A 26,578-nucleotide genomic window follows, 5' to 3' on the forward strand; every position below is an offset into this window, starting at 1 on the left:
TTTGTTTTGCTACCAGCTTTGACTTTGCATTAGAAAATATAAATAGATATATATTTATCCCATCGACGAGTTAGGATAGAGTTGTGTACAATGTAGAACTGTGGGTGTGTGTGTGTGTGTCGATGCTGTTACCGTCAGTTCGTATGCACTTCATCCCATCGAATCGATTAGTGATATACTTTCTGCCCCATTTTGCCGCCCACTTGCCAAAAGGACCGTTGCACCGTGGCAGCACTTACACGCGGTATCGAGGGTGGAGAAAACGGGAGGGGATGCAGTGAGGATCATACCCCCTCTCCCAATTCTCCGTGGCCCCGATGGGTATGGTTCTACTAGTTTCGTTTGGTTTTGTTGCTCCCTGTCGTCTTCTTTGGTTTGAGATCGACGGCGTCCTCTTTAGGCCAGAAGAACAACGGAATAGCACACTGTCGTCAATGTAGTATCGTTTGTCGCGAAATCTTTCGGGACACACCTGCTGATCCCGGAGTGTGTATGTATGTGTGTGTGTGTGTGTGTGTGTGTGTGTGTATGTCTGTGTGTGTGTGTACGGTCACGTTTTGCTAGACAGAGCCGCGTGGAAGCACTGGTACGTAAGTTCCTAACCTAGTTCCCATCCCCGACTGACGGTCCACGGAAAGGCAGGACCTGCAGGGTGGTGCAGTTGAGTGCACTGCCGTGATTTCAGTTAGAGCTGTTGTTACTGTCGCTTAGACGCTACATTAGTTGCTTTAGAAAAGTTGGTTTGTTTGTAGGGTTTTCTCTCACTTTTGTTTTGTACAAAAAAAAAAAAAACAAACACACACGTTTAGCCTATGTACAGGAACAGCCAGGCCCCGGCTTATAACTGGCTGGCGGATGATCGCGTACCAGCAAACTCAGTGAAATAGTAGCGATTGTGTAGCCACAGTATCTTATAGCATGTGTTTCTCCCACTCTCTTCCTCTCTCTAGCTTTAGTCGTTTAGTTAGTGTGGCTACCGGCCCTCGAGTATGGCTTGAAAGGCAAGGATGATGCTAGGATGGTTTAGTGCTTCGCGCAGTATAGTTTTGTATGTTTGACTAAAAAAAGCGTATCAGAGTTACAAATAGCGGGGGTAGGGCGGCTATGCGGGTAAGCTATATTATCAACGCTATTGCTGCGCGCACCACGCACCACTTTGGTAGTTTAACGCACAGGAGGGACTGGGGTGACTTGTTTTGTAGGATGGACCGGTCTTAAATAGACCGCTCCGGCCCGTCCCTGTGTCGTTGCGTGCGTGCCTTTTCCCTCCGCAACACGTCCATCATTTGATCCTGGGTTTTAGTTTCTCGTTACTTTGTTTGATTTTCTGTAAGCGTAGTTAATGTATAATCTCCATTTTGCACTAATATCGCTCCAACGTTTGTTCTATAATCGTTTCGAACGAAATCGAAAGCTAGATCAAATTTGCCTAAAACTGAACTGAACGAACCTTTTCTAAGAATGCAGTACGAAAAACAAGGATCGTCTTTTGCAAATTACAGAACATTTAAAACAAAACAGTAAAGCGCTGTTCTAAACGGTAAAATTGTAAAAGTAAAAAGTCCACCGAAGTAAACGTAGCAGAATTAAAACCGAAACCTACAGACTGCTAGTATTAGTATCCCTATGAAAAGAGTTTTCCAACCCCTTCGTTCCTTTATCTCTCTCTCTTTCTCTCTCTTTCTCTCTCTCTGTCCCTCTAAAACAGTGTTCAGTGGGATAGAAAATAGTTTAAACTAACACCATTAAAACTAGACTCAACATAGTCGCATTACTACTGTCGAGAGTCGCACTTTCACGCGGAACCAAAAAAAAAACAACACGGAGTTTTTTCCCCTTTTTGGTTACTTTACGCATTAACGCAAGATGTACGAAGAGAAAATGTCACCACCACTATCAAAAATCCGGACACTCCCGTGTGTGTGTGTGTGTTAAAACTGAATACAACGCAAATAATTTCACATCCCGTTCACGGCGGCTTTAGCGTGCTTCACGGTTGGCGCTGCATACAGCTCACTCTCCCACACTCACTCAACTCGCAGCCTACTTCAGATCCATCTCTTCGCTGCTTTCTTCTGCACTTTCGTTATTACTGTCCGATTGTTCCGTCTGTTTGTTCTTTGTGTCGCGCGCTTTTTCGGGTGCGGAGGCTGACGATGACGGCTTCACCGGCGCCGGTTGTTCGCCACCATTGCTGGGTGCGTCGTCCCGCGCCGCCCCATCACTCCCATTCGCACTGGCACCGGGCGGCTCCACGACCAGCGCAGGCGTGTGCACATCCTCCGACCGTTCACTTTCGCTGCCGGACGAATCATCCTCCAGCCGGCCATTGCCTGCCTTTCCCCGCCGGGGGCTCGTCCCTTCCTCCGACGCTAGCGTGGCCGAGCTGTGGCTTCTGGATGTGTCCTGCTGGTGCTCCGGTTCCTCCTCCCCTACCGGCCCTTCGTGCGATCGGTTCGAATGGCTGCGGCGCTTCCTCCGCTGCTCCTGTCGCTTAGCAACCGCCTCCTTGCACCGATTGACAAGCTCCTCGTACGGCTGGCCGTGCAGAAAGCACACCACAATCACCGTCATGTTGTCGCCCCCGATGCCGCCCATCTGGCAGTCGGGCGCCAGGCAGCGCATCATCAGATTCTCGCAGATCTGCTGCGGATAGATGCCTTGAGCAATTTCCTCCTGCACGAACTCGAGCACGGCCTGGCTGGACAGCACGTCCCAGATGCCGTCGCAAGCGATCACCAGAAAGTCCCAGCCCTCCGACACTTCCCGCTCCTCCACGTCCGGGTACGCGGTCACCATCTGCTCCTTCGCCTCGATCTGCTTGTTGCGCTTCAGCCCAAAGTCGCCGAGCGCACGCGACAGGGCCAGGTAGCCATTGACCCGGTTGTACTCTACGTATCCGCCCGCACTGCTTATCCGCTCCCGCTCCTTTTCGTTCGTCGGTTTGTGATCGAACGACAGCACATCCAGCCGCCCGTCGACGCAGGCGATCGCACGCGAATCGCCCGCATTTGCGCAATAGAGCCGGTTGTCCTTGATCAGCACGACCACTGCCGTCGAGCCGGACATCTGTTCGCGTAGCGCTTCGTTGTTCAGCATCGCTTCGTCCAGGTCGAGAAATCCCTGCTGCAGCGCATACTTCACGTCGTTCGCGTACTCTGGCCGGCGGGTTACGTACTTGTGCAGATGCTTGCCCGCGTACTCGGCCACCTTGGCGCCCCCGTGCCCATCGTACACGGCAAAGAAGGACGTCCCGGGATCGTCGGGCAGGGAGAGTATGTGCGTGTGCGAGTCCTCCATGTGCATCCGCCAGCCCTGCATGCAGCTCGAGCCGACCTTGTAGTAGTCGTTCTGGCAAAATGCCGACTGCTTGGAGGTTTCCGGCTCCGACAGTGACTGTCCCATGTTGGTACTGTGGGCGTGTGTGTGTGTGGTTGTCAAACTTGAGTTAAAAATTCCTTTTCAACGTCTGAAAAAAAAACAGTAGAAAACAAAATGTTGCGTTAGTTAAGTTCTGTGATTGTATGTCCTTTATAGCAAACTGTGGACAAGTGGAGTGAAATCGTAAATTGGAACTGTTCCCGAAGGAATAGCTGCACGAAAAGCGCTTCTTTTGGATACTTTTTTCTACAATCAAACAAAGAGTCCGATCGAAGTAAATGAATCGATAAGCACACCGTTACGCAGATAAACGTAATCTATTCGTGTGACTAAGCGAGATAAAGGAAGCGAACGGCAAGGCGTGCTAATCGTTTGTCGCATGGGCGAGCGGCCACTTCTTCCACTGTCTAGATGCAAGTTTTTTGCATACTCGTCTTATTAGCTTAATTAGCTCACGCAATTACTGCTCAATGATGTCGCTCGGTTTGGTTGATAATGTAGCACAACAGCAAGTGCAAACATACTCCTGTGCTTGTGCAAAACACCAAACAATCTGCTGTTTTACGTCCTGCTTAAAGCCATCGTTAATGTTGTAACACGCAAAACACACCAACACACACTTCTCCCTCTCGCTATAAGCGCATTCAAAACAACCCACTGTTTGCGGCAATACGCAACGCATCATCGGCTTCGATCGGAAAATTGTCGCCGGCTGCCATTGCCAAACATTGGCGTGATTGGTATTAGTATTCTTTTTTTTTCTTTTTTGGTTTGGCTTGCAACTAAAAATACTCACCAAAAAGCTCTCCTATACTCTTGTGCACAATTTGTACACGGGGTCAACCGATGGCGACAACGGCGTACGGGAAAACCGCCACAGAATGCTGCGTGGTGCTGTAAGTTTCTTTGTCAGACTAAAGGCTTTGGACAGGTAGACGACAACGACAACGACGACGGATAATCAATCATCAATGTATGTGAGTTCGTTGCATTCCAAATCAGAGATATGATCCTGCTTCAAGGGTTGTTTTTCTCTCTCTCTCTCTCTCTCTCTCTCTCTCTCTCTCTCTCTCTCTCTCTCTCTCTCTCTCTCTCTTTTCTGGGTTGTGCTAATGTAAACACGTGATGCACGTACGATTATGTCCGCTGATGATGAAGATTGACCGTGACGATGTCGATGGTAGTAGTATAAACTAGAGTTGTTGCCGATGATGTAGTGCACTGCAGTTGTGTTGGGTTAGGCTACCACCCCCTTCATTAAGGTTCTGTTCGAAATGGGAAAGAAAGAAAAAGCAAGATGAGTACCATCAATAAGATCGAACATGTTGAAACAACAGTGCAATATTGCTAATGAATGTTAACAAATCGGTCCACTTTTTCGTAACCGGTGTTGGTGATTGTTTGTTTTTTGTTTCTTGTTTCTGTGTTTGTAACGCAAACGCTACTGCTTTCTTGTGTTCCTTGAGGGTATCAACAGAGCACTTTTCCCCCCATTGAGCCAGCGGGTTCGCCGGATCGTTCATTTAATGGCAACGATAATTCAATCCTCAATCAAACCACTGCAACAACCTGCGATTGGCACGGCTGAACGACGAACTGATAACGCCAACCGACCCACACAAGCACACTCCTCGCGGCGGTGTTACGAAGATGCTATTTCGGTGCTCTGGGCATGAGCGATTGCTGCGGTCTATCGCACACAAGCCTGCTGCGATTACAAATAAACATACACGCAAAACGCATCAGCATGCCAATGACCACCACCACTGCTAGTGGGCAGCTAATCGCAACGATTTAATGAGCAAAAATAATGCGTGAATTTTTTCACAGAAACGAAACCAATCACAGGTGATAAAGATACGGGACTATCCACATCCACCTTTCTTATCAGCAGCGAGCCTCACCAAGTTGCGGTGAATCAACAGGAAACCTGCAAAGTTCGACCTTTTCACAGCAACCGTACTCACACATCCATACACACACACATACGGCAGCGTTTCCACTCGCACAATAATCCTTTTTTCGATTGATTATCACGCCCGTTATCTTGGCAGACTGTTGGCCGATTCTGTAAGGGTTGTTTTTGTTATGTAGTGCTGCAAACCGAGAGACCTTTTTCCGACATTACTTGCTTTCGTAGATCGTTGAGGGAAGTGTTTTTTTTCACTCTGTTTACCAAATCGCTTGCAAGAGAGGTACTGTCATTTCGCCCAGTTTGACAAATGGCGTCTTGGAAAACAAGCAATCCGAAATGCAGAGAATTTCAAAATCTGAAGAAATTAAAAAAACTTTTTACGCATCAACATTTTGATTTTAATTGTAAAACATTTTTTCGTTACCTATGCAGTATTAAAAGAAAGAAAATCGAGCAAAGAATTCAAATTAAATAATCTCTCAGTTTTGCAAACTGTTCCACATGCTTCCGGAGCGGATAGCTTTCACTCACTTTGCGCACACACACACGATGGAGCTGTCCGCTCTCGACGCAGGTGACCATCACTACACAGCTTGTCAGAAAATTTTCACGTTTGGGAAGAGTCCGGAATCCACAAAAATACTTATTTTCTGCTGTTAATCTTCCATGTAAGTACTCTAACCCTGCTGCATAGTGTTAACTGTGACCCATTTCATGCGGTGGTAGTAAAGTTTTCCTTCCCCAATCGTTGCCTTTCGCAGAAAGTCGGTACGAAAGAGCGCGTCCTAGCGACGCGGTTTCGTTCGACCGTAATGGCCGGCGGCTCAGGTACGAAGGTGGTGCAAATCACCAACATTGCCCCGCAGGCCACCAAGGATCAGATGCAAACGTTCCTCGGGACGGTGGGGAAAATTGACGAGATTCGCCTCTACCCGACCATACGGGATGTGTCCTGCCCGGTGGTGTCACGCATCTGCTACGTGAAGTACTTCGAGAGCAGCTGCGTAGCGGTCGCCCAGCACCTAACCAACACGGTGTTCATCGATCGGGCCGTCATCGTGATCCCGGTCGCGAACGGCGTCATCCCCGACGAGTACAAGGCGCTCGAGATGGCCGCCAACGGGACGCTCGTGCCGGGGCTGCACAGCTTCAACGTGCCGTCCAAGCTGCCGCCGGAGGTGGTGAACCGCATCGACGGCATGATACCGAACCAGGTGGTAAAGACGATCGACCCGAAGCTGGAAGAGAACGGACTGCCCGAGTATCCGCCGCTGCCGGTGAACTTCGACGCGAAAAAGATCGAGGAAACGCGCCGCACCATACTCATTCTGGACGTGCGCTCGGACTGGCGGCTGGAGGAGCTGATGGACCACTTCAAGCCGGCGGGCGAGATCAAGTACGCCCGGTACGCGGAGAACGAGCGCAGCAAGCTGGCGCTGCTCGAGTTTTGCGACCAGCGCAACATCATCAACGCGCTCAAGATGCACGGCACCGAGTTCCGGGGCTACCGGCTGAACGTGCACCATTCGACGCAGCCGATCGTGAAGCCGGAGGCGAAGAGCAACGAGGCGGCCCAGAAGGAAATCGAGGAAGCGATGACGATCGTGAAGGAGGCCCATCACCAGATATCGAACATGGACCCGGTGGTCGCCATATACCCGAAGGACAAGAGCGGCAGCCGGCGCCGGTCCCGTTCGCGGTCCCGCTCGAAGGAACGTCGCACCCGGTCCCGTTCGCGCAAACGCTCCAAGTCGCGCAGCAAACGGTCCCGGTCGCGGAAGCGCTCCCGCAGCCGCTCGAAGCGTTCCCGCTCCCGGCGGTCCCCGTCGCGGAGCAAGCGCTCGCGCTCGAAATCGAAACGTTCGCCCTCGCGCAGCAAGCGCTCGCGGTCGCGCTCGAAGCGTTCGCGCTCCCGGGACCGCCGCAAACGTTCCCGCTCCCGCCGCCGCAGCCGCACGCGTTCGCGCGAACGTACGTCGCGCATTCGTCGGTCGCGTTCGCGCTCGAAGAAGCGGTCCCGTTCGCGCGAGCGTCGCGATCGTAGCCGCGACCGCAAGAAGTCCCATCGCAACAAGGAGGAACGGCGCCGCCGCTCGCGTTCCCGTTCGGCGAGCGCCAAGCGTTCGACGTCCCGGAGCCGGGCAAGCCGCACCAAGGAGGTGGTCACGAAATCATCGTCCAAGCGTCGCAGCCGCACCCCGTCGGACAAGAGGTTGAAAAAGATCCTGGAAGAAACGGTCAGCCGCGACTACGACGCGGAGGAGCGAATGGATGCAGGTGGAAGCGTGGTCGGTGTGGAGGATGATGCGGCCAGCACCGGCAAGCAGTCGGTCTCGTCGCCTACCCAAGCATCCGGTACAGGCGACGGGGGCGGTGATGGTGTCGGTGGCTCCAGCTCCTCCTCGTCATCTTCTTCATCCGGTGGCGCAGTCGCGGCACCGGCCGCTCCAACGACACCGCGGGAGAAAACCGCCAGCCCGACAACGGAGAAATCCGACAACATGGACATTTCCAACTCTCCGTAATGGGACACGGTTCATTTAGGTGCAGGGACGGGCATCCACGGTACGCCAAGAATATGCGAGAGCTGGATGTACGTTGGTCGCGCCCCGGGCAATTTACATTTTACATTTTTAAAAGCATCCAATAATGATACACAGCTCCAGCAACGCGCGGGAACACTTTCGATCGGTGTTGCGTATTCTATCCTTTCTCTTACTACTTTCCTTTCCTATGACTGTGTCCGCCGACATATTGTGCATTGTGTTTGTCCAGGATTAGTTCATTGTATTAGTACCGATTTACCGCAGCATTCGCGAGGTGACATCATACGTACGATTCGTCAAATATTTTCAAATAAATCTCTCTTGAGTCTTATGAACCTAACATAAGGACGTATCGCTACGTTCGCTTGATGATAAGTGAAAGAAAAATAAAAACAGTTACATTAAGGTACACATTCCCAGTCTCTGTAAAAAAAAAGCATAAGGTACAAATATTTGATAATGGCATTCAATGTTCCAATTTATATATATATATATATATATATATATATATATATATATATATATATATATATATATATATATATATATATATATATATATATATATATATATATATATATATATATATATATAATGTATATATTTTTAGAGACTTTGAGTCAATTGGCCTAATTCGCCTCTTATAATGTTCCTATGCTATGTTCATCCCTTAATTCCTCGCAGGAGATAAAACCAATGGACCTCGGATTTGCCCTGTTGCCAGATTTGCTTTATTTTTGTTATTCTCGTGTGTCTTCCTTTTCTACCCGTTGCTGTGCGTTCTCTATCACACACGTCGGAATACGCGCACACACACACACCAACACTACGGTGATGGGCAACCCTTTGTGGTTGCATAGGGAATTGTTGATGTTTTGTTTCCACCTTGCAGCTGATGGTTGTTGGATGCACTTCGGGATCATAAAATTCATCGCATTTACCGACTATTTTATGTTTCTACATAGCATGTCTTTCTTTTCCTAATATTTTTCATTTTAACTGTATTTGGTCGCAATCAGTTCATAACATGTAAAATACTTTAAATTTCTGAAAACTAAAACATATTTAATCTCGAAAATATTGCTTGCTTCAAGTGTTATTTAGGTCAAATAAACCTATTCATAATGTGCGGTATTTCGCATTAGTAGGGGCACACCGTCGCATTACGCATGGATTGATAACATTTGGAGCAACAGCAGAACAGTAAAATGGCTCTTCTTCTGTGTGTCCGGGTTGGGCAACTCTCGCTGGTTAGGCCTTGGAAGAAACATCGAGAGATTAAAATTACTCTATTCCATGCAAACAGAACCGGAACACGATACGACGAAAACGGGTTTGTGTGGAATCAGCATTACCATCGCAACATGCCCAGCATACACGATACGAACCCTCATCGTCACTTACTCACACATGGGCAGCGTGATGGGAAGAGAAAGAAGGAGAAAAAGAGATAGATATAGTCCAGTGTGTGTTGTGTTCTTCATCAGCTGTTTCAATGACGTGGCACTTGCCAAATACCTTTCATCCCCTTGAAGAATCATCCCTTAAAGTTCACTAATTTGTCTGTATAGGTACGACCAGCTTGAGTGTGTATGTTTTCGGTTTTAATGATTCACATTAATTTGTAACATCATCATTTTCATCACTCAGCATGATGACGTCGTTCATAAAAAGAAAGCAAAAAAAGAAGAAGAAGAAGAAGATGAGGAGGAAGTAAACAAAGCCCCAACAACATCGCCGTAAAACATTGATACGCAATACCCCTCCCGCCCGCCAGCCAACCATTCCTTCCGATGTTCACACTTACCCACACACACACGCACGTTGCTTTTCACTGGCAGCATGCTGCTCTGCGCACGGGCAAATCCAAGCACCCTCAAGCACAAGCGGGTTGTTTTCGTTTCATCTCTTTCCTTCTGCGCGCAGACCGGAGCGAGAGGGCAGGAAAACAAAGAGCAAACAGGCTCGTTCACCCTCCATTGTATCATCATGAGCAGCAGCACCACCACCACCAGCAGCATCGAATACGCATGCAGCACAGCACGGCAGGGATGGTGTGGTTTTTTGAAGCTGGGAACAAATTTATGCCACGAAGCGAGGAAAGTTGGTATTTTCGGATGAAATACCAAGCTTGAAATCGGTTTGTTTTCACACACCCCACACACAGGAGGGTGTCAAGGCCAGATGGTTGGTTTCGACAAAACTTTACACGACCGTCGGAGCTGCTTAGGATGGTGAAGATAAGGTAAAAACATATATATGTATAGCATTTTTTGTCATCGCGTCAATCGTGTTGGTATGAGACGCAAGCTTTCTGATAAAAAGCCCGAAAACCTATACCATACTGTCCAATGTTTTTCTTTGGTTTCAAAATCAATCCAGTTTCATTGTTTGCTCGCTTAAAATGGCCAATGACGGAGACACATCAGCAGCCTTGATTCTCAACCCCCGAAAAGACACCAACAACTACACACCGCACACACACACACACATACACAGCCTACTGCGGACTCAGGATATTGGGGTGGGCCCGTGCCTGTGTGAGTGTGTGTGTATATGTGGCCCGTGTAGCTGTGCGTGTGTAGGTAGTGGTGCTTTGTTGTTATGCGATTGTACACTTTAATTGCGTTCCAGTTGATCGAGCTCGGGCAAACTGGTACAGCGAGCGGAGTGGTGGTGGTGGTTTGTTCTGGAACATCCATAACACAGAAAAACTCTCACCAAAGAAAACCACATTTTAAAAGTCATTAGAACCATTCTGCCGTTTAACAACGCTTGATTGGAGCGAAAGCGAAAGAGAGAGAAAGTAGGGAATTTCATAGAATCAAAATAATACAGCTGTGTTTGCAAACGATCGCTTGCAAGCATGCAAAGAATGCCGATCATCTGTTTTATAATGTTCACTGTTTACCAGTCAACGCGTGAGACGCTTATCGTTAGGGAATTACATAATATTGATTTGAAACTGTCCAATGCATTGGTGTGACCGAAGAAACGGATGACAAACACCAGACCCAAACCCTCCTGCATCACGTCATGTTGTGAATATGAAAACAAAGAAAAACCACGAGAGCAGAAGAGTTGGTTGAGTAGAGGAAGCGGAAAGGGAGGAAGGCAATAAAAATAAATAGCTAAAATGGCTGGCCGACTGCGCTGGGCACAAGAATCTCAACCCAGCCAACGCCGGATGAACGGTCGAAGCGATAGAAACTGCTCGAAAGGTGTTAGGGTTCATTCAATTCAGCATAAAATAAGCAAGTAAACGAGAGATCGAAGGGAAATGAAGTTGATATTTATAAAATAAAAATCAAATTATCTGACAAAAAATATGCAACACGATTAGCAAAGTTTCTCAGCTTTCACAGACTTTCTTCCTGATAAAAAATATGCAAAAATGCCTCCATGGTCTGACAAATAGATGTACTGAGCATGTGCTTTCATTTGATAACACGGTTCAAATTTTTGTCCGAGGACAAGATGGTCACCATGATGGCTGGGGACAAATAAGAATTTACCAAAGTACAGGTAGTCCCCGAGGTACACGGTAGCTCTTATAGGAGGATTCGAAGATACGCAATTTTCTAAATTTGAAAGTTCTTTGAGCAAATTGTACTGATTTGACACATCATTTCTCAAATTCCAAATAATTTCCCTTTTGATCGAATGTTAAATACCATTTCAAAAGGTTAAAAATTACACAAAAAATAGTGATATTTAGGCAGGAATTAACGAGATTCGACATAAGCGGAATTTCGAGATACACGATATTTTGCGGTCGTTTTCGGTCCCCATTAACCGTGTATCTCAGGGACCACCTGTACACTGAACGGACCGCCCTGCAGTAATTTGATGAGCCTTGTTCAAGCAACAGATGATAAGAAAATAATGAGGACGGCTAAACAGCTTGCCCGTTTTTCCACTCAATGCAGCAAAACCACATGAAAAAGCCAGTTATTTGGTTAAATTTCAAATCGCCATCTATTTTAATCATAAATTAAAATTCTGATTCAATCCTACCCAACCCCAGCGGCCTTGCTGCACTGTTAAGCTGCTTTGTTAAGGTTTGTCGCCTGGGCGCTCGATATTCATCGAGCAGGTCGAGCAGTCTGCCGTCGCACGGGGGGCACACGACAGCGAATGAATAAAAACAACACCGCCATTCGACTCCGTGAACTCAGCGAGTGCAGTCGTGTGCACGCGTCTCAGTTCTGCGTTCTCTCTGTGTCTCTGTGTGTACAGCTTGTGTGCAGCTCTGTGTGGCTCGGTAAACTTTCTTCCCCAACCCTGTGTGTGTGTTTCCTAAGACGAATTTATCTTGTTTTTACTGATTGGTGGGTTTGCTGGCACAAGGAAAAACAAACACCATTTTTCATCCCATCCTCCCACCCCTTTTCCCAATCCCTTGTTTGTTGCAAGTAAAGTCACAGCCGTTGGGCAACCAAGTGCAGTACCAAGTTTGGAGCATTGAATTCTAACCCCCTTTTACCTGCGCGCACTCTTCCTGTGTTGCATTCTTCTACTCACTATTATTGCATCAGTGTGCATCGAGCGTATTTCGTCGATGTGTGCGTGCCGTACGATAGTGGGGCGGCACTAGAGCTAGAAACGTTAGAGTGTGTGCGCGTGTTTACGTGTGTATGTGTGATTTTTTTACACCAGGTTTTCTCAATTTTCTTTGTGTTGTGAGAAGTATAGATGCAGATAGAAGTATAGATGTTCTTATCATGCAATTTGAATACACTTTTTGGGCTGTTGTGAGGCCTATTTCCTTCTTCCCATTCCAACGCCTCATCCGTTCTAGGGTTCGAAAGGTGTCGATGGTTGCGTTGGTATAGGTTACGCGATTGCAGTATGCCTACCCCCCCCCCCCCCCCCCACCCTCATTGAGTAAAATAATAGGTTCTTTCGGGTGCTCCCTTTTGCGAAAATACATTTCTGTCGAGGTATGCCGAGCCAGATAAATACCATGGGGCCGTGGCGCGCGTGCGTGAGTGTGAGGGCCAATGTTCCGTGTGCTCGCGAGTGTGCCACTCCCCCCTGTCCCCCCGGAAAAGGGATTCTTAAGAAGGGTGGCGGCGGAACGCCACAAAACAACCAAGAACAAAGAACAAAGCAGGCTGGAGCTGGAAAAATCGACTCCTACTTGGATGGACGGAAATTGAGAGGGTTGTTCTAAGGGGTTTTTGGCTCCAGTGTTTTGCTGCTTTCGTCCCCAATAAAGCAGAACACTCCAACATAACCTAGTTAGAAAAAGCAGGAGCAACAGCAGCGACACGGAGAGGCAGACAATATTAATCCTCATTTTCTTCCATCGTTCTATCTTAACCCTTTTAGCGTGCCCCATCTCCTCGAAGACACCCTCAATGTGTCGCTCAAAACGTCACCGTTGTTGTGTGTAAGGGCATCAAAACGGCGCAGCAAACATATTTCACCCACAAAGTTGTGCAGTGCGAACAAAACAAGGGAAACAGTGGTTTTTAGTGGTGTGAAGTGAAAAGAACATTTCCATCGTAGCAGCCATCGTTGGAAGAGGGACAGTTCCAGACGGGAAGTGTGTGAGTGAGTGCGCGTGTCAGTGTGTCGTATTTCGCTGGTGGTGAAAACTATTTTGTGAAGCCTTCTTTCCGTACGGTGACCACCGTCTTTGACCGACCCTCAAGTTCCCCCATACCCACTCCCCCCCCCCGCCCCTCTCCCCAACCGGATCAGATTTCCTTGCGGTTTATAGCCCTTCGCAGACATTATGGCAGATAGTTTGGTGGAAACGCCCACGGCCAGTGCGGGCCACTTGATGAACCTGAACGTGATAAACGCGATGGCGGGCGACTCGGGAAGCTCCAGCTCCTCCTCCTCGTCCTCCTCCTCCTCCTCCTCCTCGTCATCTTCTGCCTCCTCCTCCTCGTCCTCTTCCTCGTCCTCGAATGTGGCCACGTCATCCGGGTCCGGGGCCGCACCGTCCGGCACGCTCGAACCGGCCCCGGGCGGCACCACCACCACCACCCCGACCGTGCTGATCTCGGTCAGTGCTACCACCACCGGCACGTCCTCCGCCCGCCAGTCGAGCTTGGCGTCCGATCTGCTGCTCAACCAGATGCTCATCGCTCAGCATCGTGTCCAGCAGCAGCAACAACAACAACCGTCGTCCTCTTCCTCCCCCTCCCCCTCCTCTTCGGCACCTTCCTCATCCTCGGCCGTGTCGTCGTCCGGTACGCCGGCCGTTAGCTCACAGCTGCCGACCGGTGGCCCTTCCACCGTCGCTGCCGGTGACCCATTGCCGCCCACCCTTATCACACTGTCCGCCACACCGTCCCCATCCTCGTCGTCGGCGGCGGCACCATCGCTCGGCACAAACTCGGCCGCTGCCCGGCCCGTGCAGCTGCCCGTTCGGCCGCTCGAGCTGGTGAAGCAGCAGCAGGCGCCGGCCAGCCGCTCCGTCCACGGCCGCCCGGCCGACCCGGCGGACGACTGCGGCGAGCCGGAGGCGAAGCGCAAGAAGAAGGGCGACAAACCGAACGCGAAGGTCGAAAAGCTGGAGCTGCGCCTCGGCGGCATACTGTGCTGTGCCGTCTGTCTCGATCTGCCCCGGACCGCCATGTATCAGGTAAATTTCAAAAGAGCCTTTTTTGTTTTATTAGAAGAAGAAAACAACGAAGTGAAAAACAAACCCTTGCATATCATATTTTACCTTATCGACAACGTGCCCTGGAGCGCCAACCAAAACATGATGCCCCTTACATCCGCTACTTCCTCTACCCACCACCCATCCATCCAGCCTTATCGCTCCTTCGCAAATGCTTTTGCCGTTTCTGCTCCTTTTCCTGGCCGTGTTTTGGTGTCGTGCAAAAGTTAAACAAGGCAGAACCCAAAACAAAAAAAACATATGCAGTTAACAAATCTTCCATTTTTCCCCCTCCTGCCCTATGTTATCTACTTACTGTCGTTGGGCAAATGTTTTTTTTTTGTTGCTTTCGTTCTTTATTTTTGAAAAAAAAACATCCCTTCCCTTTCCGGTTCACATTTCCGGTTCCCCTAGCGTGACTTTGATAAACGTTTTGACGGTTTTAGGTTCCTTCCGTGGAAACCTAGGGATAGTTTTCTGCTCCATTGTTTTCCTTTTATTTGCTTTTTTTTATATTTGGTAGTTGGTTTTTTTTCCATTTTCTGTTATCTTTTTCGTTTTGATATAATTTATCTTACTTTACGATACACTTCTTATGTCGTTTTATTATTGTTGCTGTTTTCTTTTGCTTAAAACTATTGGCAGTTTTTCTTTTCAATTTCCACACTATCTGTTGTTTTATGCTTTCTACTATTTACCACTGTTAGCTGCTTCTAGAAAACGTTTTTGGTTACTTTTCTCCTGCCGTTGTTGACCCTTTCTTTGAAAAAAAAACAAAATTAAATAGAAATCTATTTTTCCTCTTACCTTCTGGGCAAAAGTTGGGTGATACTTTCTTTTCCGCTGTACCAAAATGTTGCGCCGTCATTTTTTCCCCTCCGTCTTCTCCCCCCTCCCCCCTGTATTTATGTTTCTTTTCAGGTGTTCAGTGTACTAGTGCAATTTTAAAATAAGTACAGCACTAGGAAATTAGCAAAATTGCTGTGAAGCGATTTGCTTTATAAACGTTCCTAATAGTAATTTGAATCAACAACGACAGCAAACACATTTCAATTAAATAATTACTAGTGGGAATGGACAGTAAATTGTAATGGTAAAGTGCCTTTCCTCAGCATGAAGTGATCGTCTTTTGCGTATAAAAAGCTCAAATTGTTCCAAAATTTTTCTCTTCAAAATTTCCTATAAATATCTTCCTTTTGTTTCGCTCATACCTATACCGACGTTTTGCTGGGACGATCAATGAAAACAGGGCAAAGTTGGGGTGTGCAACTTGTGGTGGTGTGGCCCTGTGGCGCACATGTGGCACATCTGTACAGTACACGTGCTGCTGCTGTTGCTGCTACCGTATGTGTTTAAATTTAGTGCCAAAACCAGCTACTGCAATGCCAGACGAGCGGCGTAAATGGTTTTTGGTGTGTGTGTGTTTATGCTTTGCTGCAGTCTCCACAGCTGCACGAACGGTGGGATAATGAGGTGGATGAATTGGAAATGTTTTGAATTTTGTTCTTTTTTTTTAAAATAAAGTATTTTAGTATTTTAATGGATTGGCATGTGGATATGGGCATTTGGGAAAATAAACTTAGCATCAGTTATAATGGAAGGTAAAGACTTGATGATGATATGTTACAGTAAAGAATAAAATGATTCACCGCAAGCCTGATCGCTTGTGATCTACGCAATTCTATCTGGTTTAAAAATGGATTTAAAACGGAGTTGCCCTCTACACGCGAGCTTTGCAACCCGACCCGGAACACTGACACCGTTTTCCGCGGGTTCATTGGAGTGTGGTGCTGCTAAACTTTCATCGAAAAATGGTGGTAAAATGGGGAAAACTGCTGCGAGGGTTTCCTTCCGCAACGGCTGATCGATCAACTGGCCTTTTCTGCGCGCGGCCGCAGAAGATCGCGTGTTTCGAGATTCGATGCCACTTTCTAATTGTTGTGGCGAAATGATGACGGTGGTGGTGGTGGCCCAAGGCGCAAAGGCAAACGTGCCATCATGATCGATTGTTGCTAGGTTGCTCGTTGCGAGTGTTGGGGGTATTTGCTTCTGCTATTTAGGTCCGGAGGGAGAAAAGGAGGTTCCACAAATAAGGAGTCGGCAAAAGTGTCCACCTTACCGTATGCCCGTAGGCCTTGTAGGTGTTTATTTTTGGGACTAAAAATGGTGTCAATATACAGCCAAGGCTACAGTGTTTATTATATGAAGGGCTTGCTGTACAGTTGAAGGGTTTCAGCATAGATATGGTTTAACGCATGTCAAAAACAAGCTTCTTTCAAATATCGCAAGCCTTGTACAATTATGTTGCACTGTTGTGCCCTCTTCAAGGGACTATTTTTAACGCGCGTGCAGGCATTTTTCCTTTCCCGCAGCAGCAGCAGCAGCAGCAGCAGCAGCAAGAGCGAAGAAATCAATGCCGAGCACATGCGCACAAATGGGTGGTGAGAATGGTTGGTTGGTTTCGCCTTTGCCCAGATCGCCCAGGCCGAGTTGTGAGGGTGTTGGACGGCGGTGCGGATTTTGTATTTTGCTCCCACCACCCCTTCACAACAACCCCTCGCGTTGCCCGAGTTGCTGTGTACAAAATGTCGTCACCAAATGCTCTCCCCCGTGTACCCCGTAATTGACTGTCCTTCGCTCTCGCCTTTCGGAAACGATTCTTACAATGGGGTGAACTGGTTGCAAAATTTTAAAATTTAACATACAAATATTACTTTAAAAGCGACAAAGCGATCGTTGCATCTTGCTAAGCAAATCCCTGCCCAAGGACGCGTTGCCTTGGTTGTTGCTGTCTATCGTGACTTCGGGGCCGTGTAGGCGTGTGTGTGTGTGTGTTTGTGGCTGCTTCCATTCATTTTTTCTCAACCAAGCCCAAGTTGTGGAGTTGCTTAGCATACGTACGTTGTAGGCACATTTGGCTTTTGGCTCGAAATGGCGACATGGACGGGCTGGCGATCAAAATGGCGTCACTAGCGGAGCGATCGGAAGCAGGACCGAGGATCAAAGTTCGGACAAATTATCTGCCTCTCCGACACACCTCACCACATCACACACACACACACACACACACACACACACACACACACACACACACACACACACACACACACACACACACACACACACACACACACACACACACACACACACAGTGTTGTAGCATTGACCGTGTGTGTAGCATAACACAGCTGATCGTACGATGGCGGAGAACCAGCAACGGAATCCCCCTGTTTTGTCGGATGTTCTCTTCACAACATCAACCATTGCTGTAACATCATGCATGCATGCGTACTGTGTGCTGTACGCATTGGTATTTGTGTTGTTTTGGGCAAAGAACCCTTGGCGAGTTGTACAACTCCCTTTGTGTGGTGTTGTTGTTGGGAGGACAAGTGCAAAACGAGCAAAATGGACGGTTGAGAAGCGATTCCTCTTTATAAAACCCTTCTCTCTCTCTCTCTCTCTCTCGGTGTGGTTGTAGGCTCTAAAGCTCTCTCAAATGTGACCACGAAAGAGGGCCACCAGTGAAAGCCCTCGTGATGGTGGGGGAGCATATTTGGAGGCCATCAAAGCAAGCCACCCCACCCTCCATCGGTTGGGGTAAACTCGGTGTGCGTTTTTCGCACAGCTGCGCAGTAGGCCGCTCACAACACCAACACACAACACACCCTTACGAACAAAAAGGCACGAACTAGCTCTGGTGTTTGTGTGGATGTGTGTGCGTGCTTGTGTTTAGTACATTGGCCTCCTTCCCTTTTACTCTGAACAGCTGATTCGAGCATCATATCGGCCAAACGGTTCTTCCATCTGGGGACAAGAGAGCAGAGCAGCATGAAAGCAAAAAGAATATGTATGTGTGTGTGTGAGAGAGAGAGAGAGAGAGAGAGAGAGAGAGAGAGAGAGAGACGGTTGGCCATGTGGAATTGTATTGGAGCTGCCTATACCTTGGGGCCTTGGAGTGGTCAGCATTAGAGTGCTTTGCGCGTGTGTGTGTGTGTGTGTGTGTTTGTGTCTACAATGATGACGCGTTCGGAAAGAACTTTGCAGCAAACAGCAAGGGCAACAGCGCAATTGGCTAGCTCTCTACTAGCTCCCGCTCCTATGCAATAAACTGAACTGGTTTACAAAACTTTCCATCGCAGCAGTTCAAAGCGATTCAGCACATGTTCAGATGCAGCTTGTCCAACTGATACAACCGGATGGTACTGACCCGCTTTTTTTTTTCGCACCACAAACACCATCCAGACAGTCAGACGTACCCGCCTGGAGATTGATGGATTGATCTACTTTTGTTCATGCAATTATGTTGTAGCTAGCCTCTCTTCTCCCCATTACCAACTGGAGGAACTTACTGGCTCAATATGGAGATGCCTCGGCATACCACATTATTCCAATGGCCTGCTCTTCTGCTTCATATCCGGAGGTTCCATTACTATTTGTTCCAAAATAGAATCAAACATATAGATCCGACAAATGCGACAAAAACGCTAATGTCAGCTCGAGCCAACAGAGCTCTTGCGCATATGGGCCGAGTTTCTGTACGCCCAATGGTTGCAAAGTCGTACCAGCAGTACGCCGTGCGGGGGAAGTATCGTATGAGCTCTGTGGTACCGAGAATCCAAAACCATTTGGTACTAGAATACCATCTTCGGAGAACAGCAACGAACCGTGAATGAAACATCTAAAAAAAACACTCAAACGCAAGGGATTTTCCTTCTACTCTATTATTAGAATCGTGCCTGTCTGGGTGTGTGTCTTCGCAGCCCAAACACAACACTGTCTGGGTGTTGTTGTGTATACTACCCATTCCTAGGTACATTTGCACTTCCGCTATGGGTAATGTTTGCCTACCCGATGCTCCAACAATTCGGTTGAGTTCGTTTGCGGTAATTGGACTGCAGCACCATTGGAGTTCGATCGGCTGCACGGCTGCTCATTGATTGCCCCGGGCAACGGGGTTTAGATGCACCGCTGGGGATGCAACATCGTTGTTTCACTTTAATTGATAATAGTAAAAAACACACACACACGCACACACGGGCATCTGTGAAAAGATAGGTGTTCTGGAGATGCTCGTAAGAGGGTTTACCCAACCCAATCTAATAAATGTAGAAATATGGGTGATTCGATTGAAGAATCACCCTACTGAAAAGCCTTGTACATTGTCTGATGCGTACAGGAACTACCTGCAATTAACGAAACCCCTTTATAAATAGCTCTTTTTTCCATCAATTCTCTTGGAACATTGTAAAAGCCGTTCCCAGTTGATGGAGCGCGAAGAATGTTAAGGTAAACGTAGAATCAAATCCCATGCCTACTATTCCTATTGATGTTCGCATGCGATGAAGTGCTATGCGTCAGATTTCACTGACCGTTAACGGTGCGGGGTGAGCGCGTACTTGAAATCCTCTTCCCAAAAACCACCCCCCACCAAGCGCTGAGGCCCATCTCATCGCGAGATGCGCGAGAAGTTGTTAATGGATGGACCACCACCTCAACAAAGCAACAAACTCATCTCCCTCGGGTCGGATGTGGCGGTTTTGGAGATGATAATCTCGCGCATCCCGAGCGCATCATTCCACACCAGCGTCGCCTACTTGATCGCCGCGCATCTGTTCAAGTGGAACAGTCAAGGTCACTTGGTTGGGTTGTGTTTGCCCTACTGTGCGGGTTGTCGAACAACGCCGTGTTGGATCATCGACTGCTCGGAAAGCTATCTTTGTGCCCTTGGTGGTGTTGTTGTTTTTTCCCACCCAGTTATTTGAGGGGGAAACTGCTCTGCCCCATTGTTGGTAGGTTGGTGTTGAATTTCAACCCCTGCTCGGTGTGCGTATATCCATGAGGGGGGGGGGGGTACTTTTGTGGGTGTTTCTGTGTGTCCTTTGTCATTGTTGCTGGGCTTACATTGCCGGAAGGGCATATTGTGACTGTTGTATTAGTGTGCGTTTGTGTGTTTTTTTAAAAGTAAAATAGACAATTGGTTCCAACTGGGGTTGGGTGGCAATTCTGATATATTGGGCGAATGATGAGTACATGTGTGTTTGGATGCGAGTGTGTGTGCGTGCGTGTTTGAGACTGTGCGACTACTTAGATGTGTGCGTAGGGAAAGGTATTACAATATGATGCTGTGTGCGGGGCCAAAGTGCCAAAGGAGGCTCGTTGTGATATATATATGATAGTGATGCAATATTACAGTGTTTGTATATACCAGTGCCAAAATGGTTGTTAGAAGCAGCAGCAGCAGCAGCAGCAGCAACAGTTACAACAGCAGGAGCAGCACCAGCACCAGGTAGAAACAGGCTGCAGAAGTTTAGCTTAGTGTGGCATATGAAGGAGTGATATTTAATTTATTTGAGCGATTAGAGAGATAGAGATAGAGAGAGAGATAGAGAGAGAGAGCGATCGTGATTGAGATCAACTTGAGTGTAATCAGAAAAAAAACATAAACGAAAAAGAATAGGGAAAAGCTACAGTGCGAATGATTTTACTGCAATAGCTCGCCCACGACCGTGTAGAATATGTATTTATTTCGGTGTCTTTATCTGTATTATTCTGTGCAGGATGCAATACTTAGTTCCTTGACTTTATACTAATCTTTATACCTTATACTAAAGCAATATGTAGGGTAGCGCGTCGTTAATAGAATGTAATACGTGTTTGCAAGTAATTTTAGAGTTACTAAAGCCAACCATCGACATAGTTTTAGTAGCGAGTCTTCAAGAACGTTGCTTTGCTAGAACAACTAGGAACGAGAGTATACTAAGGGAATGTAATAAGTGGTTTGTATAGTGTGTCTTTATATAATTGCGACAAAAACAAAAAAAGAAACGGGAAGTGGAAAATCAAAATGCCAAAAAAAGAATACAAAAAAAAACAAAAACAAAAAAAAACTGAAACCAAAAACAATAGTGCACAAGATTATAAAAGATCTGTAACACTTCTGTGTAACGAAGTGCAAAACGAAAACAAAAATAACAAAACTGGCGAAGAAAAAGAGTAAAAATAAACGACAAACTTGAACAACGTGGCCAGAGTGTTGGCCGATGCAAAACAAAAACCAACCAGAAACCGTGACTTGTTTTCTTTTTCAAACCAAAAAAAAAACATTTCGCTTTACCATCACCCCCTCCCGCTCCTCACTCTCTCTCCCCCTTCCTCCTCCTCCTCATTTAGTGTGTTTTTCGGTTTTCGGTCCACCCAAGCTGCGTTCTGAGTGCACATACACACGTCCGAATTGAAGGAACGGGATTTGTCCTCTCTGGTCTGGCAGTTAAAAAAACAGAAAGCGTGGTTCTTGTTTGAGAAATTACATCTCTGTCCGCCCCCCCCTGTCCGTCCACCAGCAGCAGCGCATCATCTTCCACAATCGTGTATCGTATCTCGTTGGGTTCCCTCGCTTTCCGCCTCGACCGTAGGTAACAACCAGATATACACACCAGAACATAGCAAAGGTAGCGGCACACCCTGCGGGAAAACAAGGGAAATTACGTTTGGAGGCTTACGAAGCCTCCAGCCTAGTTCCTTGGTGATGGTGGTGGTGCTGCCTGCTACCTATTAGTTTCTAATGTGGGGTCACATCTACACTTCGACGGGGGCTAAATTATGGGACCGTTGCTCTACAACAACAACAGCAACAAAACTTAAAACCAAACAAATTTAATCCAGTTGTCTTTTCCTTTTTCTTTCTTTTTCTTTTTCCCCCCACAGGTTTGCGTGTGTTGTTTTGAGATAAGAAGATCGTGGTGTACCTGTGTGTGTGTGTGTGAATTTTGGGAGATTTTGCGGGAAAAAAGGGACAACACACACAAACACACATGGCATGGCCACACCAAAAACAGATTGTGGTTGTAAGGGAGGGAACATGTGGGTGAAAATTGTGGGAATCTTCTCTCGTTGTTATTCTGTAAATAGAGTTGTAATGGTAGGGAACACTAGCAATGCTATCGATGCGTAATCTATGTTTACTGTTGATAAAATATGTATGTCTGTGTGTGTGTGAGAGAGTTTTCATAAAATATTATCAAACATCGTCCTTTCGGCTAATTTTATACGTAAAATTGGTGGGGTCGCTCACCAAAACATGCACCGTTCTTGTTAGATGACCAAATGATCATTTAAAAAAACAGCTACAAGGGAGGGTTGAAACATTGGGAGTTTTTTTTTCTCATTGCTTTAGTCTTTCTCTTATAGTGAGCAGACGCAAAATGTATAAAAAAAACATACAAAAAAACATAAAAATAATCAACGTTCTACGTACACTTTGCAGGGTTTTCTACTTTTTTCTCTCTTTCTCTCTTTCTCTTCTCTTATTGCAGCGATGTTATGTTAAATGCGTAAATAGTATATAATTGGCCGTATTTTCACCAGTTGGTTAAGATGTTATAGTTTTTCGTTTTTGGTTTTCTTTTTCTTGTTTCTTCTTCAACCCGCGTGCGTATGCGTCGTTTCCTTCCGCAAAACTTGTATGGAACATGGGTTTTTGTTGACTTTAAACTATTTCAGGATGTACGCAACGACTAATTTAAATTAAAAAAAAGCAAATAAAAACACACTCCACTCAACAAGAGGGTGGGTGGGTGTTTTTCCCTCTCCCACCCAATTTTCTACAGGTGTTAACACCCGAAGACTGTGTCCGGTATCGTTAGTGATTTGCTAATCGAATTGTTTCTGCTTTTATTTCTTTTTCTCTTCTACCTTCCTCATTTTTGTTGAATCTGTGTGAATCTTGGCCCATTGCCTCTCTCTCCCACCTCACACAACCCGCCCCAAACGCAAACACGCGCTTGCACCACCCTGCAGTGCTCGATGGGACATCTGATGTGTGCTGGATGCTTCACCCATTTGCTGGCAGATGGACGGTAAGTGTCGAACCGTTGGGTTTTTGGCGGACAAAACAAAACTGGGTCCTAAAAACTAAATTGCATTTCCTTCCCTCATTCTCCAGGCTGCGCGACCAGAACGCGACCTGTCCGAACTGCCGCACCGAGATTAGCAAGAACAACTCGTCGCGCAACCTGGCGGTCGAGAAGGCGGTGTCGGAGCTGCCGGCCGAATGCCAGTACTGCTCGAAGGAGTTCCCGAACAAATCGATCGACTACCACGAGTCGACCGAGTGCGAGGATCGGCCTACCGATTGCAAGTACGCGCGCATCGGCTGCCAGTGGCGCGGCCCCATCCACGAGGTGACGTCGCACGAGGGCAACTGTGCCCATCCGCGCAAGTCCGGTGCGGACGTGATGGTGGCGCTGCAGGCCCACGATGCGAAGGCGGCCGAGGATAAGAAGCTCTTTCTCACGCTGATCGATCTGCTGAGCTATGAGAAGATCATTTTTAACGGTACATGCTCCTTCCCTTCCCTTTCCCAACTCCCAATTCGAACATCTGTCGATCTCCTGTAAAACCGCACGCGAGGATCATCGCCAATGTGTCTCCTACGTTTGATGCTGCGTGCTACTGTGTTAAATGACGCGTTTTTCTTCTTCTTTTTCTTCCTTTTGCTTTCGCTATTTTCTCTGTCTTGGTCTGATCTTGCAGATTTGCAGCTGAAACCGTACCGAACGGATGAGTACGTCCATCGTCTGTACTACGAGACGAGTCGCTTTTCCGCCTTCAACCATCAGTGGGTAGTGAAGGCGATCATTAACAAAAGCCAGCGCGATCCGCACGAGTCGTGTGAGCGCGACATCACCTATCAGGTATGGAAGCATCCGTGTCAAGTATCCGTTTTTTTGTTTGTTGTGTTGGTGATCTTGGTCTTAGTAACGCCGTTGTCTTCTCTTGCCCTTCCAGCTCATACTGAAGTCGAAAACAACGAGCCCATTGCCGATGCACTTCTTCGTGCTGCGTGGCCCATTCTCCGACATTAAGGTGGATACGCAAATCTACAAGCACGATTTCGCCGACACGGAAACGGAAAGCCCGTTCAAGCTGCTGCCCCTGCCGGACACGGCCGAGTGTAACAGGCTGCTCGCGGCGAAGGCAATCAATTTCCGGTAAGTGTGTCCTCGAGGTTGTTGGGCCCGTGTAGTGCGTGTATGCGGGCTGCTATTCTAACGGCCTGTTGACTCACGTTTCTTTCCTCTCTTCTCTCCGCAGATTAATTATGTTTTTGGCTTCGAAGTAAGGTGCGCGCGCGAGTGATGATGGTACCACAACCGGGGACACAGAGGGCGTGCGTCTATAAATGAAGCATTAGCTCACGTGCTCCCTGCATAACAGTAGTAGTTTGTTTACACAGTACACCACCCGAATGCTAATTAGGATAACGTTCTTTATCTTTATTATTTCCTTTCTAAATTTAAGGGTTTGATGATTTGAGAGCGTGATTTAACAAATTAAACTTTTCGCTACAAACGTTTTGTTTCAGTCGAACTCTCGTTCGAGCGCGTGTTTCCATCACTTACATTGCATCTCAAATCGTGCGGTTTTGTGTTGTCTTTTTGCGAAAAGCACACCAAACGAGACACGTGTGTCGAACGTTTACGGTTGCGACACGATGGACCAAAATTTGCGCTGTCGTTCGCACAGGGCACAGCATTATTAATTCCGCCTATTGAATCCGACTATTCGGGCAGTCTATTGGTTTGTGTGATTGGTTTTTTTGTTTGTTGTTGTTGCCACTAATGTGCTATAGCCGCCACCAGCAGCAAAAGCGGGGTGTAGAATGTGTAGAATCAGCCGGTTTTAGCTTACCGCAAAACAAAAAAAGACCGTTAGCTAGGGCAAAGAGGAGACGTCGCGAGATAAAGTTTAGTATTACGTTGCCATTTTTTTCACATTTAAAGTGTATAACATGCATGCATACATAATTAGCGATAAAGCTAAGATTACAGTAGCGTACACAGACAGCGAAGCTCTAGGGATCCCGTCCCGTGTAGTGGACACAGGATGCGCGGATGTGGTATAGGCGCCTGGATACTCATAAGGTTTTGCTTTTGGAGGTTTTGGTTTGTTCACCATCGCCAACTCTCTCCCCAAATGGTAATATCTACTTGTTGCTAGAGGAAGACGTTATTTGGGCGGGCGTTATTTGCTAATCGAATGAATATCTATCGTACACAATTTACTGCATAAGCTCTACACTATATACAAATATACATAACTATATTAGACGAGCGCGTAAGCTTACATTGATTCAGAAATGTGTGATACATGAACTTTGCAAAGATTGAGTAAGAAGAAACAGTGTGACGAAGGGGACAAGGGCACGACGGAGGCAGGTTTTCTTTTAAACAATACGTGTGTTTGTTGGTTTAAAATGGGTTATGCTAGTTTCTACTTTTATGATACAGTTTACAGCACGGCCCGCGTGCAGGCGCCCACACGAACATGGTAGAATGCGTTTTGCCTAGGTTCGATCAAAGCGTTTACGCGAGCGAAGATTGTTGTTGCATACACACACGTGTTTTTCACCATTAACATTCGGTTAAAACATTCGGACCAGCAAACCAAAACTTCAACGCATCAACATTTGTCGCGCACAGTTTTCTCGCACGAAAACTTTACACAATAATTTACAAAAGACAACCCCATCGCCAGGTGGGTTTGATAGAGAGAGAGAGAAGAACAAAAAAAACCACAGAACAAGCCGTTCGTAAAGCGTAAACTACATACTCTCGTGCTAAACGCAATCGATTAATAAGTACAATTGTGTTTTTCTGCTGTATGTTTCTTTGTTTTCGCGTCCGTTTTCAATGTAAAACATACTTCTAGGTGATAAGATATGTGCCCGAGAGCTTTTTTTTTATATCGAATATGTAATTTGTTTCGTTTTTGCAAAACTTACCCCAAATTTTTACTGTAACATAGTTTTTACCATATATTCTCTTATCGCTGTCACGCGCATCTAATTGCTGTAGGAATGTAAGAATGAATATATTTTGTTTCTTTAAATGTTATAAGTGAGTGTGTTTGTGTGTTTTGGGATTACTTTTTGAAAGAAACTAAGAACTAAGATGATAGAAAGTTGTCCCTTATATTATCCTTAAAATCTTTGTAACACAATTATTGTGTTTTAGATCATGGCTTAAAATGCGTAGAGAGTGCCACGGCATACAGCTTGAACAGTGTGTTTGTACCAGGAAGAACGCACATCTGACCCATTAATGAAATTCCAGCTTC

At 46.9% G+C, this 26,578-nt stretch overlaps 2 protein-coding genes and 1 long non-coding RNA gene across 9 annotated transcripts; 1 reads left to right on the forward strand and 2 right to left on the reverse strand.

The window, feature by feature from the left end:
- Positions 1–178: 178 nt before the first annotated feature.
- On the reverse strand, positions 179–5,567 carry LOC121588021 (probable protein phosphatase 2C T23F11.1). 6 transcript variants are annotated; one of them, XM_041905505.1, is made up of 4 exons: positions 5,510–5,567; positions 5,286–5,449; positions 4,178–4,646; positions 179–3,469 (listed from the first exon to the last, which is right to left on the reverse strand). In XM_041905505.1, the coding sequence occupies exon 4, from the start codon at positions 3,403–3,405 to the stop codon at positions 2,044–2,046; it is 1,362 nt and encodes a 453-aa protein (XP_041761439.1). In that variant the 5' UTR covers positions 3,406–3,469; positions 4,178–4,646; positions 5,286–5,449; positions 5,510–5,567; the 3' UTR covers positions 179–2,043. The 6 variants fall into 6 exon arrangements, with proteins under 6 accessions (XP_041761439.1, XP_041761436.1, XP_041761435.1 ...); XM_041905502.1 differs by having other exon boundaries at positions 5,349–5,555; XM_041905501.1 differs by having other exon boundaries at positions 5,286–5,555.
- Positions 5,568–5,853: 286 nt separating this feature from the next.
- LOC121590359 (serine/arginine repetitive matrix protein 2-like) lies at positions 5,854–26,024 on the forward strand. The gene is made up of 8 exons (XM_041909964.1): positions 5,854–5,964; positions 6,058–7,818; positions 13,571–14,443; positions 23,258–23,316; positions 23,403–23,794; positions 23,993–24,153; positions 24,248–24,450; positions 24,554–26,024. The coding sequence occupies exons 2-8, from the start codon at positions 6,109–6,111 to the stop codon at positions 24,579–24,581; spliced, it is 3,426 nt and encodes a 1,141-aa protein (XP_041765898.1). The 5' UTR covers positions 5,854–5,964; positions 6,058–6,108; the 3' UTR covers positions 24,582–26,024.
- On the reverse strand, positions 8,576–10,273 carry LOC121588023. 2 transcript variants are annotated; one of them, XR_006004146.1, is made up of 5 exons: positions 10,183–10,273; positions 9,650–10,064; positions 9,361–9,423; positions 9,198–9,241; positions 8,576–9,099 (listed from the first exon to the last, which is right to left on the reverse strand). It is a non-coding gene; the product is annotated as an uncharacterized LOC121588023 (long non-coding RNA). The 2 variants fall into 2 exon arrangements; XR_006004145.1 differs by having other exon boundaries at positions 8,576–9,241.
- Positions 26,025–26,578: the final 554 nt, after the last annotated feature.

The sequence above is a fragment of the Anopheles merus genome, chromosome 2R (assembly GCF_017562075.2).
Source record: "Anopheles merus strain MAF chromosome 2R, AmerM5.1, whole genome shotgun sequence".
NCBI classification, from domain to species: Eukaryota; Metazoa; Arthropoda; class Insecta; order Diptera; family Culicidae; genus Anopheles; species Anopheles merus.

Excerpts from the sequence above, each read along its gene's own strand:
- LOC121588021 (XM_041905505.1), bottom strand. The coding sequence starts at position 3,405 with ATGGGACAGTCACTGTCGGAGCCGGAAACCTCCAAGCAGTCGGCATTT.
- LOC121590359 (XM_041909964.1), top strand. The coding sequence starts at position 6,109 with ATGGCCGGCGGCTCAGGTACGAAGGTGGTGCAAATCACCAACATTGCC. Across the intron at positions 24,154-24,247 it reads AGCGCGACATCACCTATCAG|CTCATACTGAAGTCGAAAAC; the intron begins GTATGGAAGCAT and ends TTGCCCTTCCAG. Across the intron at positions 24,451-24,553 it reads GCGAAGGCAATCAATTTCCG|ATTAATTATGTTTTTGGCTT; the intron begins GTAAGTGTGTCC and ends TTCTCTCCGCAG.